General features: G+C 37.2%; 1 protein-coding gene across 3 annotated transcripts in view; it reads left to right on the forward strand.

Moving 5' to 3' along the window:
* Positions 1–13,061, forward strand: part of THOC2 (THO complex 2) — a 136,010-nt gene that overhangs the window by 11,559 nt on the left and 111,390 nt on the right. For all 3 annotated transcript variants that reach the window (XM_011962188.1, XM_011962186.1, XM_011962187.1), the window contains exons 2-3: positions 5,952–6,010; positions 11,649–11,740. In XM_011962188.1, coding sequence (XP_011817578.1) covers positions 5,952–6,010; positions 11,649–11,740 — 151 coding nt within the window. The remainder of the gene's footprint in view (positions 1–5,951; positions 6,011–11,648; positions 11,741–13,061) is intronic.

Consider the following 13,061-nt stretch of genomic DNA (forward strand, 5'->3'; position numbering starts at 1 on the left):
GTCTCACTCTGTTGCCCAGGCTGGAGTGCAGTGGTGTGATCTCAGCTCACTGCCAGCTCTGCCTCCTGGGTTCACGCCATTCTCCTGCCTCAGCCTCCCCAGTAGCTGGGATTACAGGTGCCCGCCACCACATCCGGCTAATTTTTTTGTATTTTTTAGTAGAGATGGGGTTTCACCGTGTTAGCCAGGATGATGTCGCTCTCCTGACCTCGTGATCCGCCCGTCTCAGCCTCCCAAAGTGCTGGGATTACAGGCGTGAGCCACTCTGCGCCCGGCCCCTTGACTTTATATATTTTGGATATTAAGCCCATATTTGATGTTTGGCTTGCAAGTATTTTCTCTGAATCCGTAGGTTGTCTCCATCACACTGTTAATTGTTTCCTTTCCTGTATAGAAACTTTTTTTTTTTTTGAGACAGAATCTCGCTTTGTTGCTCAGGCCGGAGTGTGGTGGCGCGATCTTGGCTTGCTGCAATCTCTGCCTCCTGGGTCCAAGTGATTCTCCTGCCTCAGCCTCCTGAGTAGCTGGGATTACAGGCATGCGCCACCATGCCCGGATAATTTTTGTATTTTTGGTAGAGAAGGATTTCTCCATGTTGGTCAGGCTTGTCTTGAACTTCTGACCTCAGGTTATCTGCCCACCTTGGCCTCCCAGAGTGCTGGGATTATAAGTATGAGCCACTGCACCTGGCCTCCTGCGTAGAAACTTTTTTTGTTTGATGTAATCCCATTTGTCTATTTTTGCTTTAATCACTTGAGCTTTTGGGGTCAAATCTAAAAATTGTAGCCCGGACCAATGTTGTGTAGCTCTTCCTCTATTTTTTCTTTTAGGATTTTTATAGTTTCAGGTCTTACGTTTAAGTCTTTAATTCATTTTGAGTTGGTTTTTGTATATGGTGTGAAGTAAGTGTCCAGTTTCATTGTTCTGTATGTGGATATTAAGTTTTACCAGCATTCTTTATTGAAGAGACTGCCTTTTCCCCCATAATGTGTTCTTGGTACCCTTTGTTGAAAATTGACTATAAATGCATGGATTAATATCTGGGCTCTCTATTCTGTTCCATTAGTTGATGTGTCTATTTTTATGCCAGTGCCATGCTGTTTTAATTACCCTAGTTTTGTAATATATAGTTGACTGGCCTTACATTTAGTTGGTTGGCCGCATCCACAGATTCAACCAACAACAAATCAAAAGCTGTGGATATGGAGGGGCTGACTGTGTTTTCTGTCTACGGTTGGTTGAATCCGCAGATGCGGAACCTGTGGACACAGAAGGATGACTGTATATATGCCATATATAAGGGACTTTTGAGCATCTGTGAATTTGGTGTGTGTGGCAGATGGTCCTGGAACCAATCCCGCTTGGATACAGAGGGCCAACTGTAGCTTGAAGTCAAATAGTGGGATACTTCTAGCTTTTTTCTTTTTGTTCTAGACTGCCTTGGCTGCTATTCGTTTTTTTTCCGGTTCCATATAAATTTTAGGATTTTTCTGTTTCTGTGAAAAATGTCATTGGTGTTTTGATAGAGATTGCATTGAGTCTTTATATTTCTTTGGGTAGCAAGGACATTTAAACAATCTTAATTATTCTAATCAATGGACATGGAATATCTTTTCATTTATTTGTCATCTTCAGTTTCTTTCATCAGCATTTGATAGTTTGTGGTGTATAGATCTTTCACCTCCTTGGTTAAATTTATTCCTAAGTATTTTATTTTCTGTAGCTACTTTATTTTTATTATTATTTTTCTCTTTTTTGCCATTCTTGCAATGCTATAATATAGCTATTTTAAATGGAATTAAAACTTTTTTTCCGGTAGTTCATTGTTAGCATATAGAAGCACTACCTATTTTTGTGTGTTGATTTTTATATCCTGTAACTTAACCCTATTTATTATTTCTTTTTTAAATATTTTTTTGCCTGAATGGATACACCATATTTATTTCTAACAACTTTATGGTGTAGTCATTAGGATTTTCTAAATATAAGATCATTTTGTCAGCAGAGACAATTTCATTTTTCTTGTTTGGATAACTTTCATTTCTTCTTTTTGCCCAATTGCTCTGGCAACGACTTTTAGTACTCTGTTGAATAGACATGGAGAGAGTGGGCATGTACCTGATCTTAGAGGAAAAACCTTCAACTTTTCACCATTGAATATAATGTTAGCTGTGGGCTTGTTATTTATGGCCTTTTATGTGTGTGTGTTGAGGAACATTCATTCTATAGTTAGTATGTATATTTATTTGATACGGAGTCTTGCTCTGTCACCCAGGCTAGTTAATTGTTGAGAGTTTTATCATAAAAGGGTATTGAATTTTGTCAAATGCTTTTTCGGCATCTAAGGAGATGATCAAGTGATTTTAATCCTTCATTTTGTTAATGTAATGTGTCACAGTTAGTGTATGTTGTACCATCCTTGCTTCCCAGGGATAAATCCATTGTGGTCATGGTGAATGATCCTTTTAATGTGCTGTTAAATTCCGTTTGCTGGTGTTTGTTGAGGATTTTTTCATCTGTGTTTATAAGAGGCATTGACCTGTAATTTTCTTTTCTTGTAATGTTTCTGTTTGGCTCTGGTATTATGGTGTACTAGCCTCTTGTATTCCTTTTTGTTTCTGTGTAATTGGTTGTAATGTTTTTTCTTTTGTTTCTAATTTTGTTTGCATTTTCTTTTTCTTTATTAAATGTCTAACTAAAGATTTGTCTGTTTTGTTAATCTTTTTTAAAAAAACAACTTTTAATTTTATTGATTTTTTTTCTTTTTTTTTTTTTGAGATAAGTTCTCACTTTGTCACCCAGGCTGGAGTGCAGTGGCACTATCTTGGCTCACTGCAGCCTTGACATCCTGGGCTCAAGTGATCCTCCTGCCTCAGCCCCTCAAGTAGCTGGGACTACAGGTGTGGGCCACCATGCCCAGCTAATTTTTTGTATTTTTTTTGTAGAGACAAGGTTTTGCCATGCTGCCCGGGCTGGTCTCGAACTCCTGAGCTAAGCTATCTGCCTGCCTCAGCCTCTCAAAGTGCTAGGATTACAAGCGTGAGCCACCGTACCTGGCTGATTTTTTTTTCTTTTTTAATTCTCTATTTCGGTTGTTTCTGCCCTAATTTTTATTATTTCCTTCCTTCTATAAACTGGACTTAGTTTATTCTTCTTTTTCTAGTTCCTTGAAGTTTTGAGTTAGGTGGTTTATTTGAGATTTTTTAAAAAAAAGGCATTTATAGTCCCGGCTTGGTGGCTCACGCCTGTATTCCCAGAACTTTGTTGGGCTGAGGTGGGCAGATTGCTTGAGCCCAGGAGTTTGAGACCAGCCTGGGTAACATGGTGAAACCCATCTCTTCAAAATACACAAAATTAGCTGGGCATGGTGGCATGCACCTGTGGTCCCACCTAATGGGGTGTTGGGGGTGGGTGCTGAGGCTGAGGTGGGAGGATCACTTGAGCCCAGAAGATTGAGGCTGCAGTGAGCCAAGATTTTGCCTTTGCAGTCCAGCCTGGGTGATAGAATGAGATACTGTGTAAAAAAAAAAAAAAAAAAAATTATTGCTACAAATTTCCTCTTTTGAACTGCTTTTGCTTTATCTCATAAATTTTGGTATTTTCATTTTCATTTGTCTCAAGATAATTCCTAATTTCCTTCTTGATTTTGTTCTTTGATTCTTTGGTTGTTCAAGAATGTGTTTAATTTCTACATATTTGTGAACTTTCCAGTTTTCTTTCTGGTATTGATACCTAGTTTTATTCCATTGTGTTTGGAAAAGATACTTGGTATGATTTTTGTCTTTTAAAATGTGTTATTTTTTTGTGATATCTAATGTGATCAGAAGGTTAGATCACATGTTAGAGCCTGGAAAAAGGTTTGTGTGTGCTTGAGAAGAATGTAGTCTCCTTATCTTGGGTGGCATGTTATGGATAGGTCCGTTAAATCCATTTGGTCTGTAGTATTATTCAAGTCTTCTGTTTCCTTACTGATCTTTTGTCTAGATATTCTATGGAAAGTAGTGTATTGAAATTCCCTACTATTACTGTGTTGATGTCTGTTTATTTCTTCAGCTCTGTGTCACATATATTCATATGCTTTTGTCCTCTGATGTGGTATGTGTATATATTTATAATTGTTATATTTTCAAAGTATATTTTGTCTAATATAAGCATAGCCACCCCTGTTCTCTCTTGGCTAACATTTGAATGGAGTATCTTTATCCATCCTTTCACTTTCAGCCTGTCTGTGTCCTTAAATTTAAAACAAGTTTCTTGTAGACAGCATACAGCTTTAAAAAAAAATAGCTTGTCTTAAAAAATATCAATTTAGATACTTTTTGTTTTGAATGTGGAGTTAGATGTTACATTTAAGGTAATTAATTACCAACAGGAAAGGACTTACTACTGCCATTTTGTTAATTGTTTTTCTGTCTTGTAGCTCTTCTGTTCCTCTTTTCCTCCCTTGTACTCTTCTTTTATATTTTATTATATTTTTCCTTGCAATTTGTTTGTTCAAGAGATTGGGTCACTCTCTGTTAGATTTTCCCACAGTTTGAATTTTGGTGACTGTATCCCTATGGTATCTCTTAACATATTCCTCTGTGGTCTTTTTCTGTAAATTGGTAGTTGGATCTAGATGGCTTGATCAGATTTTGATTTACACTCCCCCCCCCAAAGATAATTTCATAGGTGGGTGATGCTTTCTTTTCTTTTTTCCCTTGTTTTTCTTTTTTCTTTTTTTTTTCTGTTGCCCAGGCTGGAGTACAGTGGAGTGAGCAGTCATGGTTCACTGCAGCCTCAATTTCCTGGGCTCAGATGATTTTTTCACCCCAGCCTCCCGAGTAGCTGGGAGTGCAAGTGTGAGCCACCATGCCAGGCTAATTTTTGTATTTTTTGTTGAGACAGGGTTTTACCATGTTTCCCAGGCTGGTCTTGACCTCTGGGCTCAAGCTATCTGCCTGTCGTGGCCTCCCAAAGTGCTGGGATTACAGGTGTAAGCCACCATGCCCAACCTGCATGGTGTTTTCTTTCATCAGAATCTGGAGGCACATAATGTTTCATAGTCTCTTTCTTTTCTTTTCTTTCTTTCTTTTTTTTTGTAGAGACGGAGTCTTGCTCTGTTGCCAGGCTGCAGTGCAGTGGCACAATCTTGGCTCACCCTGCCTCCTGGATTCAAGCAATTCTCTTGCCTCAGCCTCCCTAGTAGCTGGGACTACAGGTGCATGCCACCACGCCCGACTAATTTCTTTTGTATTTTAGTAAAGATAGGGTTTCATTGTGTTGCCCAAGCTGGTCTTGAACTCCAGAGCTCAGGCAATCCTCCCGCCTTGGCCTCCCAAAGTGCTAGGATATAGGTGTGAGCTAACGTGCCTGGCCTCTTTTTGTAATGTAAGCAGCCATTGGTAGATGCCTAGATTCTGTAATGTTTTTTTTTTTTTTTTTTTGAGACAGAGTCTCGCTCTGTCGCCCAGGCTGGAGTGCAGTGGCGTGATCTCGGTTCACTGCAAGCTCTGCCTCCCGGATTCAAGCCATTCTCCTGCCTCAGCCTCCCGAGTAGCTGGGACTACAGGTGCCCGCAACCACGCCTGGCTAGTTTTTTTGTATTTTTAGTAGAGACGGGGTTTCACCGTGTTCACCAGGATTTTCTCAATCCCCTGACCTCGTGATCCGCCCGCCTCGGCCTCCCAAAGTGCTGGGATTACAGATGTGAGCCACCGCGCCTGGCCTAGATTCTGTAATTAATTAGGGATCTTAAAATGGTGATATTCTAATTTCATAATTCCTTCTTTATTACTACAGAGATAGTTTTAATCTTCTATGAGTTACCAGTGGTACAGTTTGTATATGAAAGGCAGAATAAATGCCTGATTAAAATTTTTTTTTTACTTGCCAGTTGATATAATTTGCTCTATAAGCATCATCTCATGTTATGGTGGAAATTGAAATACATGTTTTCTATTTTATTCTAGTTTGCATTTATGTCGGATCCTCAGTGAAAATAAAAGCCATGATAGTTCGACGTATAGAGGTAAGATTTTTAAAAGTATCTTAGTTATTTTTGGCTTGATTAAAATTAGTAACTGTCTGTTTTCTATTCATTGTTAGGTATGAAAACAAAAGGTGTAAGATAGTTCACATTACATAAAGGTTTTACATGGTTATATTATAGTCAGGATTAAAACTGTAATTACAGTAAGACTATATCTCTGTATACCGATGTTATTTGACCTGCATTATAATGATATGATATTGCTTGACTTTTGTAATTGGGGCTTGGTATATTTAGCTAAATTTCAGCAGTTGTTAGCTGTATCAATCATAAATATGACAGAAAAGATAGCATGGAAAGAAAAAATTGTTCTGATCTTATTTGCACTAGAAAATTTCCAGAAACTGAGGTTTTTACTAAAGTGTTTTTACTAAAGCTGGTTATGTTTAGGTGGTGTCTGGGGATCTTGTTAAAGGCAGTTGTCATGGAAAACATTCAAAGGAGTTGTTTACTGCATATCACAGATATAATTTATTAAATAAAATATTATATAATTAAATAGTATATATTATATTTTTCCAGTATCTTTAGTTTCAAAGGACTTTACTATTTAACGTTTTATTAATTTAAAATTAGACATGTGGATTTGGCAAAGGAGGGACAAAACTAAAAGCGATTGTGTCTAGTAAGTGTAAAGCATTTACATTTGTAGTATTGTTGGGGGTAAAACCCACAGTATTTTTTTAAATTAGAAAATACATTTTTATAACTGATACTCTATTTGAAGGCAAAAGCATTAGATAAAATGTATTATGGTCATTTAAATTATGCTTTTGTGAATAGAAGATTAAGAACAGAATTTTACATATATATATGCTTATTTTTGTTCCACCAAAAATTATAACTTTCATAAGAGAGAATATGCTTTCTTTTTTTTTATTTCTTTCTTTTCTTTTTTTTTTTTTTTTAAAGGAGACAGGGTCTCTTTCCATTGCCCAGGCTGTAATGCAGTGGTGGTATAATCATAGCTCACTGCAGCTTCAAACTCCTGGGCTCAAGCGATCCTGCCACTTCAGATTCCCAAGTAGCTGGGACTGCAAGTGTGCAACACCGCTCCTTGCTTATTTATTTATTTGTTGTTTGAGATGGAGTTTCACTCTTGTTGCCCAGGCTAGAGTGCAATGGTGCAATCTCGGCTCACTGCAACCTCTGCCTCCTGGGTTCAAGCGATTCTCTTGCCTCAGCCTCCTGAGTAGCTGGGATTACAGGCATGTGACACCATGCCTGGCTAATTTTGTATTTTTAGTAGAGATGGGGTTTCACCATGTTGGTCAGGCTGGTCTCGAACTCCTGACCTCAGGTGATCCTCCCGCCTTGGCCTCCCAAAGTTCTGGGATTACAGGTGTGAACCACCGTGCCCAGCCTTATTTTTTTAATTTATTTTTTGTAGAGATGAGGTATCTTGCTCTATTGCCCAGGCTGGTCTCATATTCTTGGCTTCAAGCAGTCCTTTCGCCTCAGGCTCCCAAATTGTTGGGATTACTATCATGAGCCACCTTGCATAGCTGAGGATATACTTTTTAAAGAACATTTGGGCCGGGTGTGGTGGCTCACGCCTGTAATCCTAGCACTTTGGGAAGCTGAGGTAGGTAGATCACTTGAGGTCAGGAGTTCGAGACCAGCCTGGCCAATATGGTGAAACTCCATCTCTACCAAAAACAAACAAACAAACAAACAAAAAAAATAGCTGCGTGTGGTGGCGTGCGCTTGTAATCCCAGCTACTCAGGAGGCTGAGGTACGAGAATCGCTTGAACCCGGGAGGCAGAAGTTGTAGTGAGCCAAGATCACACCACTGCACTCCAGCGTGGGTGACAGAGTGGACCTTGTCTCATAAAAAGAACATTTGGATGTGTGAGTGAAAAATGTTTTTTTTAACAAATGAAAAAGCCATTTTTTACCCTGTCATATGGGTAAGACCTGTTATAAGAGTTAACATTCCTAGCCTGCCATCCCCAAATTATTTTCTTGTTTATCCTGCTTATAAAATTGCATGATCACTCAAAAGATTTTTGAGGTTGATAGACAGTAATGTATTCTTGTTTAAGTTAGTTGACTGTCTGAAGTGTAAGAATGTACGGAAAGACTCCTTTCTAAAAATACTTGGGTACTTTATCTTTTTTCTTCCCCGTGTTTAAAATCAGTTTTTAACATCTCAGTTAACTTTGATCTTGTTTAATAGAAACAAGATAGGTGGATAAAATAGAAGAATTTTCAATAAATGATAGTGTAAATAGTATAACAATATGACTCTGGGCCTTTAATAACTATTAGATTATTGTTTATTTGCATGGTTCTGATTCACATGTGAAACCAGAAATAGTTATGAGTGTGGCCTTATTGGCAGAATTGCCAGTGCTCTCCTTCTCTTACCCTTACCTGTTTCCTTAACACATATACTCCTTGGCTGATCTCTGTCAACAGTCAGGCTTTGGTTTGAGGGGCTCCAGTTTGTTGTCTTAGCAGGAAACTGACTGAATGTCATTCCTTCAGAATCTCTTTTCTGTCTTAGGGGTTTGAGTTTGGGCAGTGTTCCCTCTGACCTTTCTCTTTCTGCCCTTCCTTTGAATTAATTTCATTTCAGGCGGGCAATTTCCCTTGCACACACTGCTTCTCCTTGTTTCTTTTATGAATCACCTTCCCCCCACCCCAACCACTGCCAATGAAACAACACTGTAAGGATGGCTAATAAACATGAGTAATTGGGGTACAGTGTGATATTTTGATATGTGTATATAATGTGTAATGATCAAATTAGTGTAATTAGTGTATCACCTCAAACATTTACCATTTCTTTGTTGGGAAAATTCAAAATCCCTTTTAGCTATTTGAAAATAAACAGTACATTATTGTTTAAAAAAAAAAAACATGAGTAGTACTAGTAATATTATTAGACATAACCAAGAATTGGTGTCTTCAACATTCAAACCCTGCAAAAACTAAGAATCTCTAGAAGTACCTTCTAGTGGCCATTCTTTTTTTTAATTTTTTTTTTTTTTGAGACAGAGTCTTGCTCTGTTGCCCGGGCTGGAGTGCAGTGGCGTGATCTCGGCTCACTGTAAGCTCCGCCTCCTGGGTTCACGCCATTCTCCTGCCTCAGCCTCCCAAGTAGCTGGGACTACAGGCGCCTGCCACCACGCCTGGCTAATTTTTTGTATTTTTAGTAGAGACAGGGTTTCACCGTGTTAGCCAGGATGGTCTTGATCTCCTGACCTTGTGATCCGCCTGACTCGGCCTCCCAAAGTGCTGGGATTACAGGTGTAGCTACCGTGCCCGGCCTCTGGTGGCCATTCTTAAAACTACTCTTTCTGAAGTGTTAGCGTTAAGATAAAATATTTTATTGAATTTTTTGTGGATAACTATAAGGGTTTTAAGTTTTCCTCCTCATTGTAAATGTAAAGTTTTTCACCTGCAATATAGATTTTATAGGTTTCTGTGGAACTAGCCTGATAGTTTTAAACCACCTCTTACAGTTTCTATGGATAAAACACAATAGGAGTTCCCAGCCATTTTTAAATAGGCATTTAGAAAACTCGTGAATTAGGCCGGGCGTGGTGGCTCACGCGTATAATCCCAGCACTTTGGGAGACCAAAGCAGGCAGATCACTTGAGGTCAGGAGTTCAAGACCAGCTTGGTCAACATGGTGAAACCCTGTCTCTACCAAAAATATAAAAATTAGCTGGGCTTGGTGGCGGATGCCTGTAATTGCAGTCACTCGGGAGGCTGAGGCTGGAGAAGCGCTTGAACCCAGGAGGCAGAGGTTGCAGTGAGCCAAGATTGCGCCATTGTACCCCAGCCTGGAGAGCGAGACTGTGTCTCAAAAGAAAAAAAGAAAACTTGTGATTTGAGAACTATCGTTGCTGCTGTGTGGATTACAGTATGATTGTTTTTATGTCACTTTAGTTTCAGCAAAATGACCCAGGTCACTTGTTCTCTATTTTAATCTCCTTCTGTGATTAAGATTAGACTTCCCTGGTTCACTATGAGTACCAGAGGACATATTCTCATGGGACCTTAGTTTTTGATAATTGGCTATTTTGTTCCTTTAATTGCTTAAAAAAAAAAACAAAAAACCTTAATTCTCTGGAAAATTTTAAATAAGTGTTATTTGTTGTTTGTTGTAAAGCGTTTTATTCATGGAAATACAAAGCATGAAGTTGACCTCTTATACCTGTGATACCAAAAAATAGAAATTTTTTCCTTTGTTTTTATATTGTTTATTTAAAAGCACAATGAAGATATAGTTGTAAAATAGGCAGAATATATTTAATAAATAATTCTCCATAAATACTTGAAATAATTATTAGCAATAGCAAATAGCAATAGCAAATGATTTAATGAACAAGTTAATTTTACTGCAAAATAGTATTTTCATTAAGGGGTGATGTATATACATTTTGATTTCTATTATGTTTTTTGTGGCTAGGAGTCATAGCAGGGGAGAAGTTTTTTTTTAAATTTTATTTTTTATTTTTGAGACAGTGGTGCTATCACAACTAATTGCAACTTCCATCTCCTGGGCTCAAGTTCCCGCCTCAGCCTCCCGAGTAGCTGGCATAACAGGTGCACGCCACCACACCTGGCTAATTTTTTTTTCTTTTTTTAGTAGAGATGAGGTCTCCCTATGTTGCCCAGGCTGGTTTCGATCTCCTAGGCTCAAGCCATCCTCCTGCCTTGGCCCCACAAAGTGCTGGGATTATAGGTGTGAGCCACTGCACCTGGCTAAGAAGATTTTTAAAGTATTTGATTTTTTAACTTGCTGTTTGGTTCTGAAAAAAATTTGATTCTGCTCAAAAGTAGATTATAAATAGACTTTATTTTACATTAGCATCTTTAAAGCTTCTTGTTTAATTACTTTTTCATGATTGGAAGGAGGTAGAGTTTTTAGTACATGGGACTTAAAAAAAAAAGATGACCAGAAGGAGATGTTCACCTGGCCACTAACTACCCATTCCAAAACCAAAATATCTTTCTTCAGGAAAGGGGACTGTGGTAATTAATAGTGAATGGTGCTACTTGTGGTTGACAGTTATAGAACTACCATTTTATACATGTATTTTTTGTTTGATTTTTATGGGACAAAGAGATTTAGATTTGGGGAGAAACTTCTCTCACTCTGGGGTATGGTTAAAACTCGGTAGTATATTTATTGCTACTCTTTATCTGTTGTCACTATAGCCCTGAGATTGAATTGAGAATATATCCAAAGTCTACTAGTGAGGAGAATTATTGGTTTAAATCCACTTGCTAGAGTTCATTGAAAATAATTAGAGAGACTTGAGTAGCATGAAAAAATGCTTTAAAAGTGTTTTGGGGGGAATCAGAATGCTATATGATGTGCATGGTGAATTTAAATATGTAAAATATGTAGACATACAGAAAAAACTGGAAAGGAATGCTCAAGCTGTAGTTATAGTAGTGGAGAGATGGTTAACATTTTTCTAACCTTTTAATTTTATGTTTTTGTGAAAAAGAAAAAAGTGCTAGAGGAAAAGCGTTAGAATTATATTTTTTCATTATTGATGTTTATAATAATTCTGAGAAGTAGGAAATATATAGATTTACTTTTCATGTTCAAGAGACTGTATCCTTACATTTATTTCTCTTATGTTCAACAGATTTCCAGCAAGCTCTCTATGAGTTGTCATATCATGTAATTAAAGGAAATCTAAAGCATGAACAGGCATCTAATGTTCTTAATGACATTAGTGTAAGTATGTATATACATATTTTTAAGTTAATAGTTGTTATTTATCTTTTGCTTTGACACAAAGATCCCTGAAGTTTATAACTTGTATTTTATTCAAAATTATAGTAGTGGATGGATTTTTAAAATTTTCTTTTTTTTTTTTTTTTCCCCTCAAAACTATGGAAGGGAATAGTGGATGTTTTAAGGTGATGTTGTTAAGCCATTTTTGCCAGACAGGAACACAGATAGTTTAATCTTTTTATCTGGTTGTTAGTAAACTAGGAAATATCAGGTAAGCTGGTAGGGGGAAAAAGAAAGCCTGTACCGTAATGAAATTAAGGTATCCATGGGTGGGGGTAGGGGAGAGGGATAGCATTAGGAGATATACCTAATGTAAATGATGAGTTAATAGGTGCAGCACACCAACATGGCACATGTATACATATGTAACAAACCTGCACGTTGTGCACATGTATCCTAGAACTTAAAGTATAATTAAAAAAAAAAGAAATTAAGGGATCCTTAATTAAAAATGCCACTCTAAAAACATAAATTGGCTAAAATATTTTTCTCTCAATATGTCATTTTTTTGTTTGTAGTTATGTTTAGAAATTAAATATATTTTAAAAATTGAGGATTAAATTATTTTATATTGCTATTGCTTGGCTCTAACATTCACTTGGTGCCAGTTTTCATTTACTTACGGTTTAAAAAAAATTGACTAGATTAAAAAAACTCTTTTACATGGTTATTCTGTTTCACTCTTTCATTGGAGAATTTAAGTTAGATTCAGACCAAATGTTTTTCATGGTGGTTTGGCATTTGAATTGGAAGATGGGCTTTCACATTGTAAACCAGTAGTTAAGCTTGAGGTTTTATGAGTGGTGTTCTGTTCTTTTATTATTAAGCTGGTTTTTAAACTTGTATATGAATAAAATTATCTTGTGTGTATATATATACACATTTATAATGAACTTGTATATAAATAAAATTCAGAATAGCTTTTATAATAGGTTTTATTAAGGTGTGGGAATTGAAGCTTCTTGGTCTCAATCTGAACTTCTCTTACTGTGTTTCTTTAATCTTCTGTAGCCTTTTTTTCTGTCAGGGGAGGTAATATTTGTATGTTTTTTGTGCTTTCCCAGGGATAGTCTTAAGGAAATTCTAAGTTTAGCCGTTGTGATTTCCACCCCATATTAGGGTGTATTTGAGCAGTAGGAATTCAGTGAGTTTCCCTTTTGTCTCTAAATTATCTCCAACTGGTAACAGCAGCATTAGTTCATGTTGGAGTAGTCTATTTCCTTTTTTTTTTTAACGTTAAAAATATTCAGTTGCTGCCAAT

The sequence above is a fragment of the Colobus angolensis genome, unplaced genomic scaffold (genome assembly GCF_000951035.1).
Source record: "Colobus angolensis palliatus isolate OR3802 unplaced genomic scaffold, Cang.pa_1.0 Scaffold580, whole genome shotgun sequence".
NCBI lineage: Eukaryota > Metazoa > Chordata > Mammalia > Primates > Cercopithecidae > Colobus > Colobus angolensis.